At 41.3% G+C, this 13,233-nt stretch overlaps 1 protein-coding gene across 11 annotated transcripts in view; it reads left to right on the forward strand.

Annotated features, from left to right (window-relative positions):
- The window catches only part of CELF1 (CUGBP Elav-like family member 1), a 72,367-nt gene that overhangs the window by 46,135 nt on the left and 12,999 nt on the right, over positions 1-13,233 (forward strand). For 5 of the 11 annotated variants that reach the window (XM_079930648.1, XM_079930649.1, XM_079930650.1 and 2 more), the window contains 7 exons: positions 4,881-5,068; positions 6,789-6,871; positions 7,241-7,289; positions 9,147-9,281; positions 9,817-9,896; positions 10,220-10,381; positions 12,817-12,892. In XM_079930648.1, the coding sequence (XP_079786774.1) occupies positions 4,881-5,068; positions 6,789-6,871; positions 7,241-7,289; positions 9,147-9,281; positions 9,817-9,896; positions 10,220-10,381; positions 12,817-12,892 (773 nt within the window). The remainder of the gene's footprint in view (positions 1-4,880; positions 5,069-6,788; positions 6,872-7,240; positions 7,290-9,146; positions 9,282-9,816; positions 9,897-10,219; positions 10,382-12,816; positions 12,893-13,233) is intronic. The other 6 variants (XM_079930652.1, XM_079930653.1, XM_079930656.1 and 3 more) reach the window with 3 other exon arrangements.

Raw genomic sequence — 13,233 nt, forward strand, 5'->3', positions numbered from 1 at the left:
TGCCAACCCGTCTGCAAGGAACAGATACCACTCAAGCTAGCATATATGAAAGGGTTTTCTTGTAAGGACACAAGTAGACTGGACTATAATATAATCAGGAACTCTACAGCTGAAAGACCCGGAAACTCCATCTTTTTGACCCAGGGCACACGTTCTGCTCTGTCTGCATATGCTGCTGCTTCTGTTCTTCATCTACCAGATAATTTTGGTTGCAGCACGGCTTGGCTTTGCCATTGACCTTCCAGGCTGTCTTGACACACCCCCCGCAAAGCATTTTCATCCCACAAAAGAAACCCTGTACCCATGAGTAATCATTCCCTCCCTTTCTCCCTAACCCTAATCCCCATTCCTAGGCAACCACTAACCTACTTTCTGTGTCTATAGATTTGCCTATTCATTTCACATAAATAGAATCACGCAATATGTGGCCTTTTGTGATTGGCTTCTTTCACTTAGCATAATGTTTTCAAGCTTCATCTATATTGTAGCATGACTCCTATTATCTCTTGCCACTGCCCTTTCATCTTGTCAGCTTAACTCGTGCTGTCCCGAGTTGCAGCTTTTCCTCTTCCAACTTCACCACTGACTGCCTGTTTCTGTTAACCCATTCTAGACTCTGTAGAGCAGTCCTGTGCAATAGAACTTTCTGTGATGTTAAAAATATTCTTCTGGGAATTCCCTGCTGGTCCAGTGGTTAGGACTCTGGCCTTTCACTGCCGAGGGTCCGGGTTCAGTCCCTGGTCAGGGAACTAAGATCCCCACAAGCCATGTGGCTAGAAAAAAAAGAAAAAAAAAAAAACTTGTGTCTCTGCTGTCCTATGCAGTAGACACTGGTCATATGTGGCTAGTGCAATCGAGAAACTGGATTTTTAAAATTAAATTTAAATAGTCACCTGTGGCTAGTGGCTATTGTCTTGCTCAGTGCAGCTATAGAGGATCTTGATTAGCCAGGCCTATCTTTCTGTTTTAAGCATAGGCCACAGTCTTAGGTTTCCAGCAAGCCAGTGAATCAGCTTGTTGGGTTAAGATCCACCTCCTGGTCTGGTCATCTGGGGCCAAGGAATGGGAAAGAAGTGGGATAGAACATTAACTCTGCCCTCTGAGCTGGGCCTGGTGCTGGGAAGTTTTGAAAGGAGAAAGAGAAGAGAGGGTTTAAGAGTTTTGAATGGAAGTGTGCTTTGAAAATAAAGCTCTTTGTTTTCTCTCCCCTGTCTCTTCCAAATTGGTTGTTTCATTTTCCTATGGCACGTTCCATCGAGAATCAGGTAGACAAGGCAGCCTCTGGTCCTGATCTCTCATTCTTAATGATTCACCAGTTGCTGGGTCAGAAACATAAAAAGAAGTGGGTTGGTGTCATGCCTCTCCCCTAAAATACTTGCTGCCTTCTCATCTCCCTTCTTCCCTCACTGCTGCAGGCCATGCTTTTCCTCTCTTCCATCCTACTCCCAGGTTAATACTTCACTGAAGTACTGGCAGTACTTCCACAGAAGATAAGAATTTCCACAGACTTGTCCCTTAGGAATGACAGGGACAGTATAGGTACTTCTCCAGGGGCTGCTGAATTCATTGGTTCTTGAGTGAACATAATAAATGTATGTAATTTATGATCACTGACTCTGAGGAGCTCTCCATCAATGGGGAGGTAAGGCACAAATTTGAGAATGTGTCCAGTGATATGTAGACTGAATGCCATACCCGGATGTTGTGGGATCCTTGGCATATCACACTGGGAGTCTTGTCCTCAGGTGACTCTTTTATGCAGTGATTACTTTTAAGGACAACATGCATACTGGAAGTATGTGTGGGAGCTTCAGAATGGAAGAGCATTGTTGCTCATCTCTTCAGACACAATAACAGTTTATGAGAAAGTTTGTGACTGCTTATTACATATACATAGGTACACATGTGGTTGCTTTTCTCTTTTTTATCTGTCGCTGATACTGGCACTGTGTCTTCATGTGCTCCAAAGAAATACCCCATGTTTTCCTTATTCACTGATATATACCACGTCTAACACAGTGCTTGGCCTGTATAAATAAGAGCTCAGTATTTATTTATTTATTTATTTTTTGCGGTACGCGGGCCTCTCACTGCTGTGGCCTCTCCCGTTGCAGAGCACGGGCTCCAGATGCACAGGCTCAGCGGCCATGGCTCACGGGCCCAGCCGCTCCGCGGCATGTGGGATCTTCCCGGACCGGGGCACGAACCCGTGTCCCCTGCATCGGCAGGCGGACTCTCAACCACTGCGCCACCAGGGAAGCCCAAGAGCTCAGTATTAATTGGAGGAAGAAATAAGTCAGTGCATAACTCCAGTTGCATGATGTCCACTGCACCTTGAGCCTGGCCTGATCATTTGCTGTGCTCTAGAAGTGCGTCTTAAACTGGTGAAGGACCATGTCCTGTCTCTCCCGCCACCCAACTTGTTAAATACAATATGATAATTTCATAGAAAAAATAATGAGGTGTAAGCTTGCATTTTGCGTATCTTTTTAATATTCGATTGAACATATTTAAAATTATGCAGTGTGATTGCTGTGAAAGTTTCTAATGGTTAAGTTTGAAGATTGCCCCTGGTCCTTGGGGGATTCTTCTGGCTTTTGAATTGGTATACACGGCAGGAAAGGGTGATCCATGGAGTAGGTGGACATGAAGAAATGGAGAGGGATTTGGAGAGTAAAGAGAGAAAGGAAAGGCACTTGTCTGGAATGCTGAGTCTCCACTGAACTTTTGGGTAAATCACAGTTCACATATATTGACTGTGTTTATGCTTTTGCACTAAACAGTGATATATTTAGTTTAGAAACAGCACACGAATACAGAAGGAAGGGACAAATTGAGCGCAGTTGCCTCCAGTGTAATACAAACTAATAAACTCCTGCCTCTTTTCAGAAATAACTGTCTGCTTCCTTTATAGTCAAAACATTCTAAGCACCATTTATTTGGGTTCTATATTAACCCTCCCTAGAATAGAAATGTGATTAAACTTAGTGACATTTTAATAAAATACTAAAACTGGTAATTAAAGTTGTTGGGAATGGGTTGTAGGGAGTGACTCCCATTTTTTCACTAGTCATAAGACTTTTTTAAAAAAATTCATGGTAGAATGATTTCTGTTAGAATGTTGGGATTAAGCTTCTAGAAGCAGCCATATTATATTTGTGCAACAACTTACCATACATGGTTTTAAATTAATAAAGGAAAACCAATAAAACAATGTATTCCAAAATACTTAAAAAGGAAAAAAGAGTAGGTTCATCTTGTGACAGTCAAACAATCATAGGAGATAATATCTGCTCTTTAATTTGTGAGCCCTCTTTGTGCACAGCATTCATTTTTATCAAGGTTAGTTGCTTAAATGGGGGAATTGTTGAGAACAAGAAGTTCTTCCCATCCCACATCTGAGTAATTACTTTGAATCAGGCACCATACCAGGTGTGGCTATAAGAATGAATAGGAAATAAAACAGTTTCTGCCTTCAAGGAGCTCTCAGTCTTGGGAGAGGTAGACAGAGCCGGATTATGCGAAAATGTGTTAAATACTACAGTGAAGTTGGAAATTTAGTACTATTTGAGTCCTGATGAAATTGACGAGTTAACCTGAAAGAGTATGAGGAACCTTCACAGACGTAGCAGCAAGGGTTGATCTGTATGACATTTGTCTTAAAGCTTTTGATGTTTAGTTAGTGCTAGATTCAGCACAGGTGACATGAGAATAGCCCTGTATTCAGTTACAAGAGATTTAGGAATTTAACAGAGGTTGAACTACTGGATTCAGCATTCTCAAGGATCTTCAAATACTATTCAAAGGATAGCAGTGGTGAAAAAACTATTGTTTTTCCTTTAAAGAAAAGTGGCATTTTATTTGGGATTGAATATTAGAACATGGCACATTGGAACATGATGATATGATGTCTGGATTTAGCAAACACTAACAAAAGTTAAACATGCTATTTGGAATTTAAGTTGTTATTGGTTTGGATACATGCTAAGAATAAGATCATGAAAGATGGTAGGAGAAGGACTTTGATTCATTTTGAGTGGAAACATTTACAGTGCAGGAGTTCCCCATGGTTCTTGGCAGTGGCAGGGGTAGGAATGAAGGTATTTAAGTAGGAGTGTTACAGGTTTGATATGATGGGATTGGAGGAATTTGTGGACATTATAATGGTTACAGTTGATAAGGGAATTAACTGGTAAAATCTTGGAGAAATAGCAGTAAATTGGATAACTTAGACACACAAAACCCTAGAGTGATGACATCATTGTTTTTGTTTATATAAGTCATTTGTGAAAGTTTAAGAGGCAAAGCTTTGTTTTGACTTGGGGGCTCACTCAAGAGCATCAGGATTATGCATGAGACAGCAACATCCAAAGGCTAACATTCTAGTCAGTTCTTAGCTTAGGCCTTGGAAATCATGTGCTTCTGCTCTAACATCTACTGAAAGAAAACTTTTCACCCATCATCGTGTAGGTTGAGAATCCTGAATCTTATCCATAAGCAGTAGTTCTTTGTGATTTTATGGACATTTTAAAAAGTTTTATTAGCTATGCTTAAAAATGATTAAAATTTGCTTTAGGAACTTTACTTCTTAAGTTCTTCTGAGACTTCTCTAGATAGACAAGGAATGACTGACACTCAATTCCTTAGTTAAAGCCCAGGGTGTCCTAATCAGAATGGTGACTTTAGTTTGGGAATCTAATGGAAGGGGTGGCGTAGTGAGGGAGGGCCAGGGAACTCTGGTAAATTGAATGGAAGTAGTGAAAGGAAGTAGAATTTTTTCCCCCTACTTTATCAGGAAGTAGTTGAGACCTTTAAGGAAAAGAAGATTCTCTAGGAAGCAACATGAATACATAATAGAAGTTTTATCTTATTGTACGCAGCTCAAAGAAAATGAACGGCACCCTGGACCACCCAGACCAACCGGATCTTGATGCTATCAAGATGTTTGTGGGCCAGGTTCCAAGGACCTGGTCAGAGAAGGACTTGAGGGAACTGTTTGAACAGTATGGTGCTGTCTACGAAATCAACGTCCTAAGGGATAGGAGCCAAAACCCTCCTCAGAGCAAAGGTAAAGGACTTTGACTTTTATATGTATTTTCAATCATGTGCATGCGCTCTCTCATTGCCAGAATGCTCTTGTGGTCATATAGGGCGGGAAAAAAACCTGTCATTTTGTTGTAGCTATATCTCCAAGTCCAAACACGTTTAATGGCTTAAAAGTAAAAACTTAAGGTGACATCATGAGGATAATTTGTAAATTGGATCTTGGGCAGTCCTTTTTGAGATCTGTAAATTCAAGAGACAGACTCATGTGAGTGTCTCATTTGATCTTGAGAGTGGAATGACAAAAATAAAGTTGAAGTAAACCAACCACATAGGTTTTCTTTAGTATTTTGGCTAGAGTAAGTGGAAAGAGAAAGACTGTCCAGGTACCCGTGGGTTTCTGTTAGTGTTATAGAGGCCTTCTGGGATGGCTTAGCAACTAGGAGCAACTTGTTTGTAGGTGACCTGTTATAGCCTACAAAATGAACAGGAGGGCTTCCCTGGTGGCGCAGTGGTTGAGAGTCCGCCTGCCGATGCAGGGGACACGGGTTCGTGCCCTGGTCCGGGAAGATCCCACATGCCGCGGAGCAGCTGGGCCTGTGAGCCATGGCCGCTGGGCCTGCGCGTCCAGAGCCTGTGCTCCGGCACAGGAGAGGCCACAACAGTGAGGGGCCCGCGTACCACAAATAAATAAATAAATAAATAAATGAACAGGAGAAGAAAGGCAAGCTGCTTCCAGAAATACCCAGCAGAGTGGAAGTTTTATAGGCCTGATAGTAGATAAGCTGTTAGCTTTGCCCCATACCACGTAGACATACACTTGTTTTCCCAAACGACCTATTTCAGAGTAATTTTCTGTGAAAGCTGTTCTACGGTGCAGATGTATGCAAGCATGATTTTATGTTTGAAACCAGCTTAATAGCAGAGGACCTAGAAGCTGAAGAATTATTTTCTCTTTGTGTCATAGTTAACCAAAAATATAAAGTATTATAGTTTCTGAAAATGACTGTCAATATAATATGCAGTAATTTAAAATCTTAATTGCAGGGTGATTTTGAAAGAAATCTATACCATATCTTATGGGACTATGGACTATGGACAAGACATACTTGCCCCCTCCGATCCCCAGTAAATATACAGAGCACAAAATCTCCAGATCTCCTCAGTCAAGTGCCATGTGCTGTTAGACATGTGATTACATTTGATGAAAACCAAGAGTCCAAAAAAAGATATTGAGGTCCTTGCTCTTAAGTCATTTTATAATTTAATAAATGATAATTATGTTTGAGGCATATGGTAGAAATTGGCTACAGTGTAAGGCTTGTTCTGAGAAAGAAAGATTTGTAGACTACAGGCTGCAGGAGTGCAAGTCCTCTGTCTGTCTGGTTTGTAGCTCAGTCTTCTTGCCCAGCACACTACCTGGTGCTGCAAGAAGGGCAGATTGAATGGCATGGTGCTGTGACCTTTGTAAGAAAAGTCATCTTTCCCAAAGAAGTTATAAGAGCAGTTAAAGAAGAATTTCAATAAAACCAGGAGACTATAGTAATGAAGAAAATGATAGAAAATCTTCCCCCCCGCCCGGCTAGGTTTTCTCCATCTCCCTCCCTCCACCCCACCCCCACCCCAATTTTAACAAACCCAGCCCTCTCTTTTAATTTTCAATATATACCTGGAGGAGGGAGTGCTCTAGGAATTATCTGCTTTCGAAGGACTGGTTTGATTTCCTGAAGTGTTGTTTATTGCAGGGTGCTGTTTTGTTACATTTTACACCCGAAAAGCTGCATTAGAAGCTCAGAATGCTCTTCACAACATGAAGGTCCTCCCAGGGGTAAGAAAGCTCCTACTAGTAAGTGGAACTGTGGTGGTTTTGACATATGGAACATACTTATACATTTCAGGCACACACTGAAAACCATTTGGGGAAAAGGGTGACTGCCACAGGAATTGATGTAAAGGAGGACATAAAGGGAATGTTTCAAAGAAGATAGGCTGAAAGTAATTCTCTTTCAACCAAGAGAATTTTGACTTGTTGACTCACATTCTATTTTGATATTTTGTGGAGGGGAAATAATGAGGCAGGCGAGAGTTCAGAGACAACTCTTAAGGTCAGTTTTGGTATTTCCTGTAGAGTCTTCATTTATGTTTCTGAATTCCTTTGGTGTGTTCAATAGTAATATTCATGTGTTTTCCTTTTTAGATGCATCATCCTATACAGATGAAACCTGCCGACAGTGAGAAGAACAATGGTAAGCAAGTATATAAAGCCCTCCCCTTATAAGGTTTCTTCTTGTGTATTTGCTGTTCTCATGGCATTTGGATTTTATTGTGCTGTAATTAATCTTTTGAGATATAATTGACATGGTAGTTTCAGTTGTACAAAATAATGGTTCAATATTTGTATATATTGCAAAACGACACTACAGTAAGTCTAGTTAACATCTGTCACCATAAATAGTTACAAAAAATTTTTTTTCTTGTGATGAGAACTTTTAAGGTCTACTTTCTTAGCAACTTTTAAACATGCAGTACAGGGCTTCCCTGGTGGCGCAGTGGTTAAGAATCCGCCTGCTAATGCAGGGGACATGGGTTCGAGCCCTGGTCCGGGAAGATCCCACATGCTACAGCGCAGTTAAGCCCGTGTGCCACAACTACTGAGCCTGTACTCTAGAGCCCTCGAGCCACAACTACTAAAGCCCACGTACCTGGAGCCCGTGCTCCTCAACAAGAGAAGCCACCGCAATGAGAAGCCCGCACACCGCAATGAAGAGTAGCCCCCGCTTGCCGCAACTAGAGAAAGCCCATGCGCAGCAACGAAGACCCAACACAGCCAAAAATAAATGAATAAATAAATAAGTTTATTTATTTTTTTGCGGTACGCGGGCCTCTCAGCGCTGTGGCCTCTCCTGTTGCGGAGCACAGGCTCCTGACGCGCAGGCTCAGCGGCCATGGCTCACGGGCCCAGCCGCTCCGCGGCATGTGGGATCTTCCCGGACCCGGGCACGAACCCGTGTCCCCTGCATCGGCAGGCAGACTCTCAACCGCTGCGCCACCAGGGAAGCCCCCACTGCCCATTTTTTAATCAAGTTGTTTTTCTTTCACTGTTGAGTTCTGCAAGTTCTTTATACATTTTAGATATTAACTCCTTATCAGACACATGATTTGCAAATACTTTCTTCTATTCAGTAGGTTGCCTCTTTTTGTTGTTGACGATTTTTTGGGTTTTTTTTTGCTGTACAGAAGGTTTTTAGTTTGATATAGCCCTACTTGTTTATTTTTTGCTTTTGTTGCCTTTGCTTTTGGTGTCAAATCCAAAAAAACCATCGCCAAGACCCATGCGAAGGAGCTTACCAAGCCTTATGGTTTCAGGTCTTGCATTCAGTTAATCCATTACTTACTCAGAATTAATGCATTTTGAGTTAACTTTTGTTCATGGTGCAAGGTAGTGAATCAGTGCTGTAAATAATCTGTTATCTAACTTGTCTGTCCTTTTCTTTAAAATAAGTATGGCAAATAAGTCAGAGTTGACAGGGAAATATTACAAGAACATTTTAGAGTGAACTGGAATGCCTTTGATCAACGTAATTTCTTTTGAACTGGAGTGAAATGGGGAACTGAACAAATTAGGAAGGAAAACTTAGTCCTCAAGAGAATAACCAGAAAATGAAAGTGGACAGTTACATTCACTGAGATTTGTGTTCTGTTTCTCTTGTCATATCAATTAAGTATGAAACCTCGTCCTTCTTTGGTACAATAGTATTGCTAATGAGAGCAAACTTTGCTAAGTGCTAGGCAAGATGCTGAGTACTTGCCATTTAATACTTACAGCTACCTTTGAGGTAAACTCAGTTATCTCTATTAATCACATGAGGAAACAGGTACAGAATGGTTAAGTAACTTTCACAAGATCATGAAGCTACTATATTTCGTCTAAATGGTTCCAATTATAATTTTAAGATACCATTGATTGTAAGAGTAGGTGCTGAATTATGGGGGAAAAATGTGTATCTTAAAATCGGTGAAATCTGGTATAAAGGCACAGAGCTCTGTGCTGCACTACCTCTTGTAGTAGTAATGTTCAAGCCTTTTGTTTTTTACTGTCTTAGCAGTGGAAGACAGGAAGCTGTTTATTGGTATGATATCCAAGAAGTGCACTGAAAATGACATCCGAGTCATGTTCTCTTCATTCGGACAGATTGAAGAATGCCGGATATTGAGGGGACCTGATGGCCTGAGCCGAGGTGGGTACATTTTTAGCCTTTAAAAGTACTCATCTTAAATTTGGAGTCTCTTTTTAATTGGATCAGTGGAAACCGGTGATCTCTAGCCAACATGGCACTGTCATGATGGAGGGGGTTGGGTTTGGTGTTGTATATTTAGGTCCCGTCACAACAACTATCAGTTGATCCCAATTCCATCAAGGAGTCTACATTCTGCACTTAAGTGTCATGTATTAAAGTTCTCTGCTTCAGTCCTTGGAGAGGTTGTCCATGCCAAAACGGAAACACTTCTTTCACAAGAGAAGCTAGAGAATATGATTCCTCCTTTATCCCTCAAGCACTTTTTCCCCTGTGTGCATCCCTGGTTTCTCATTAAAGCACGTATCACTCTGTCATAACATATCTGTATTCTCCACTGGATCATGAACCCCTGAAGGCAGGAACCATGTCTGTATTGCTAGCATGTACTTGGGCACACAGTAGGTGCTCAGTAAGTGTAAGTCAGATAAATAATTAAACAAATGAATGGATGAGTTATTGATTCTTCTCTTACCAGGTTGTGCGTTTGTGACCTTCACAACAAGAGCCATGGCACAGACAGCTATCAAGGCAATGCACCAAGCACAGACCATGGAGGTAGGGGCAGATGAACGAAAGGGGGAAGTTCCTTGGACTGAGAGCGGTAGGACAGTTGACAGTCGAAGCCCAGTAGCATGTATAGCATTTGATTGCCCTAAAAGTTAAGAAGGCCAGACATCTTTAAATTAAAAACTGGTGCTTTCTTTAAAATTAGCATATTGGAACTAAACTGAATTATGTCTTGCCACTTGTGTCTATCAGGAAGAGAATCATTTGACAGTGAATGAAATTAGAATGCAGCCTGTGCGTCACTAGAAAGGAGGATTTTTCCCTTCATCCAGAATGAGGATTTTGACCCTTTGATTTTGGTGTTTTCATAGGGCTGCTCTTCCCCCATGGTGGTAAAATTTGCTGATACACAGAAGGACAAAGAGCAGAAGAGAATGGCCCAGCAGCTCCAGCAGCAGATGCAGCAGATCAGCGCAGCATCTGTGTGGGGAAACCTTGCTGGTCTAAATACTCTTGGACCCCAGTATTTAGCAGTGAGTCTTTGTGGTTTGCTTTCTGCAGGCTGTGCAAGCTCCCAGCTGTTTCTTCTGCTGCTGTCCCTAGCTAACATACATAATGGCAGTCACAACTTTTAGCATATCAAAATTTTACATAAAAATTCAGGCAATGAAATGTTCTTTGTCATGTTAGTCTTGTGTGCACGCACACTCCCTCTCTCTCATCGCGCATCTTTGGTTATATCTTGAGCTTCTGCTCAAATTACAGTGAAATCCTAATTTTCTAATAAAAAAATTTAGGAACATCTCATATGTCCCTGCCCCCAAGAAAAGAAATTCCTGAGGAAATCTTAGCTACCAAATATTCTTTCTCCATATCTCTTTCTAGTAGATTGTAGAGGGCATCCTTAAAGTTCTTATTGAGTCTTCCTTGTAGAGTATGATAGTAAATGATTCCGCTGACTGAGAGATCAAGAGATTAACATGGACATTATTAAATGAGTATTACAGGTGTATATTTGAGTTCACTAAATAGTAAATAGGTTTCCTTTGATTTCTCTCTTGTTGTGTTTGAGTCATCGAATCCAGAAGACGGGCAGGCTCCAATTGGTTAGATTTATTAGATCTGCAATGTATATTACGGGGGATTATCACTGCTTTAACCCTTAAAAGAAGTGCAGATAGCACAAGACACTTAAAACTGTCTCATCTTTGAATCAGAAAGAGCAAGTCATCTGTGAAGTTACCAAGGAAGGAAAATAAATGGTGAAACTACTAGATTAGTATGGATAGTTAGAAATATACACATAGAAATATAGTCATTCACTCCTCATCCTTTAAAATATTATTTTATACGGAAACAGAAGAAAGGCAATGTTTTCTGTCCCCCAGTACTAGGTTTTGACTAATTTGATTCCCTCTGGTTTCCATGTTTTTAAAATGTTAGAAGAAATCCCAGTTTACCCTCACTAGTAATTCTCTGAAGTCAAAAAGTATAGATGGTTGTTATATTCCTACAAATTAAATTGTTTCTCGGTGCTAGAACATTGCTTGTAAGTTGAGAAAATTCAGAGAGATTTTAGGTCTTCTGCCAAAATAATGCCTAGAAAATTATCTCCATGATGTGCATTTGCTTTTGGAGAGTTTTGGAGCCTTCTTTTAGGGAAGACTCCCCATTTTGTTGTCATTGCCACATCTAGCAAGCACATGATCGTGTATGTTGAGAGCTGTGGTCTCTTCGTTTCAGTTAGACATGATCCCCGCCCTAAGAGCTCTTCTCATTTAGGGAGGAAGTGAAGTGCCAAGTACAATATGCACAGTCCACCAGTTGGGACTGAACTCGTTGCCCAAAGTATTTAAGAAGACAGAAATGAAGACATGTGAGTGCTAATGGACTGTGAAAGTGATAGTGCATCATCATTAATTATGAGGTACTGGAATATGTGGACTTAGAACTAGAGCAGGTAGTTCTTAATCTTTGAGGTAGCAGACCCCTTTCAGAAGCTGGTAAATATTCTGTGTATGGACACTTTTTCATTCTGCCTCTGGAGGTTTGTGGACTTGCTGAAACACTTGTGGAATAGAGAGATTCCTGATGACAGAGGAACCAGGTCAGATGTTTATGGGAATGAATAACAGATTGAATAAAGAATCCAGAAACCAGAATACCATCTGTTCATAAGGAACAGTGATTGGGTTTGAATGGAACAAAAGGTTTCAGCAGGTTGGTTAGATGAGGGTTGCAGTTTGCTAAGGTACAGAGTAAGGTCATGGAGGTCATTAGCTCGTGGACAGGTCCTCTTGTTTTATTTGTTATGGAACAACCATTGCAAGAGAATGTACGCTGAACGGATATGGACTGATCCAGCAATCACTTGGTCATCTGCAACAGTGAGATGAATGAGGCTAGATGAATGTGTAGCATTCTAGTTATGACAAGATTGATCTAGTCACAGGTTCATTGTGGCCGGTAAAGGATGACTCCAAGAAATACTCTGAAATGGTCAGGTTTGGTATTTTAAATAGTTGCGTGAAGCAGAAATTAGGTCTCCAGGTGGGAACAAGTTACAAAATAAGATGTGTGGACCTAACAAAGGAGCATTTGGGAGAAGACCTAGAAATGGCAGTCACTAAATGCAGACACTCCTCTACGTGGACTACATGGCTGCTTGAGTTGAGTTGAGTTCTCTCCTCTACCTCTGTCCTCTGCTGTGCTGCATTCTGTTGCCAGGGACTCGAGCTTGGCTTTGTACTCAACAAACACAACTGTCTTCTGGGCCAGGGCTTTAGCTGTGTTGTGTTGTCCTGTGCTGTCATAAGCCTTATGTTTTTGTTGTGTTGGCTTGGGTTCTTGTCTTCAACTTTCTTCTCTGGGGGCCTCTGCACTCTCGCTTTGCTGTGCTGTAGAGTTACCCCAGATGCAGAACCAGCCCTCACTCTCACTCTTGTTCTGTTTTTGGTGTAATGTCTAGCTTTATTTGCAGCTCCTTCAGCAGACTGCCTCCTCTGGGAACCTCAACACCCTGAGCAGCCTCCACCCAATGGGAGGTAAGTGTTTCACTGCTGCGGAGGAGCAGCAGCAGCCAAGCCAGCAGACCCGGCTGACAGCAGTCTGAGGGTTTTCTACCGTTTGTGCAGAAAAAAAATTTTTTCCCACTCATTACATAAACCTGACATAAGATGAACCTCCTAGGATTCAACTACCTTGTCTGTAGAAGGTGGCTCTTTTAGCTGTTGATATCATATTGCTCTGCAGTTGTCTGCTGCTCCCTACCCTCTTAAGTCTCTATTAAGGAGGAAGATGGAAAAGAGCTGTTAGCATCTGCAGACTATCTGCAGCTACTTTGATAAGGAGAAAATTACAGGAATTCTTTATTTCCACAATAAAG

The sequence above is a fragment of the Stenella coeruleoalba genome (genome assembly GCF_951394435.1).
Source record: "Stenella coeruleoalba genome assembly, chromosome: 8".
NCBI lineage: Eukaryota > Metazoa > Chordata > Mammalia > Artiodactyla > Delphinidae > Stenella > Stenella coeruleoalba.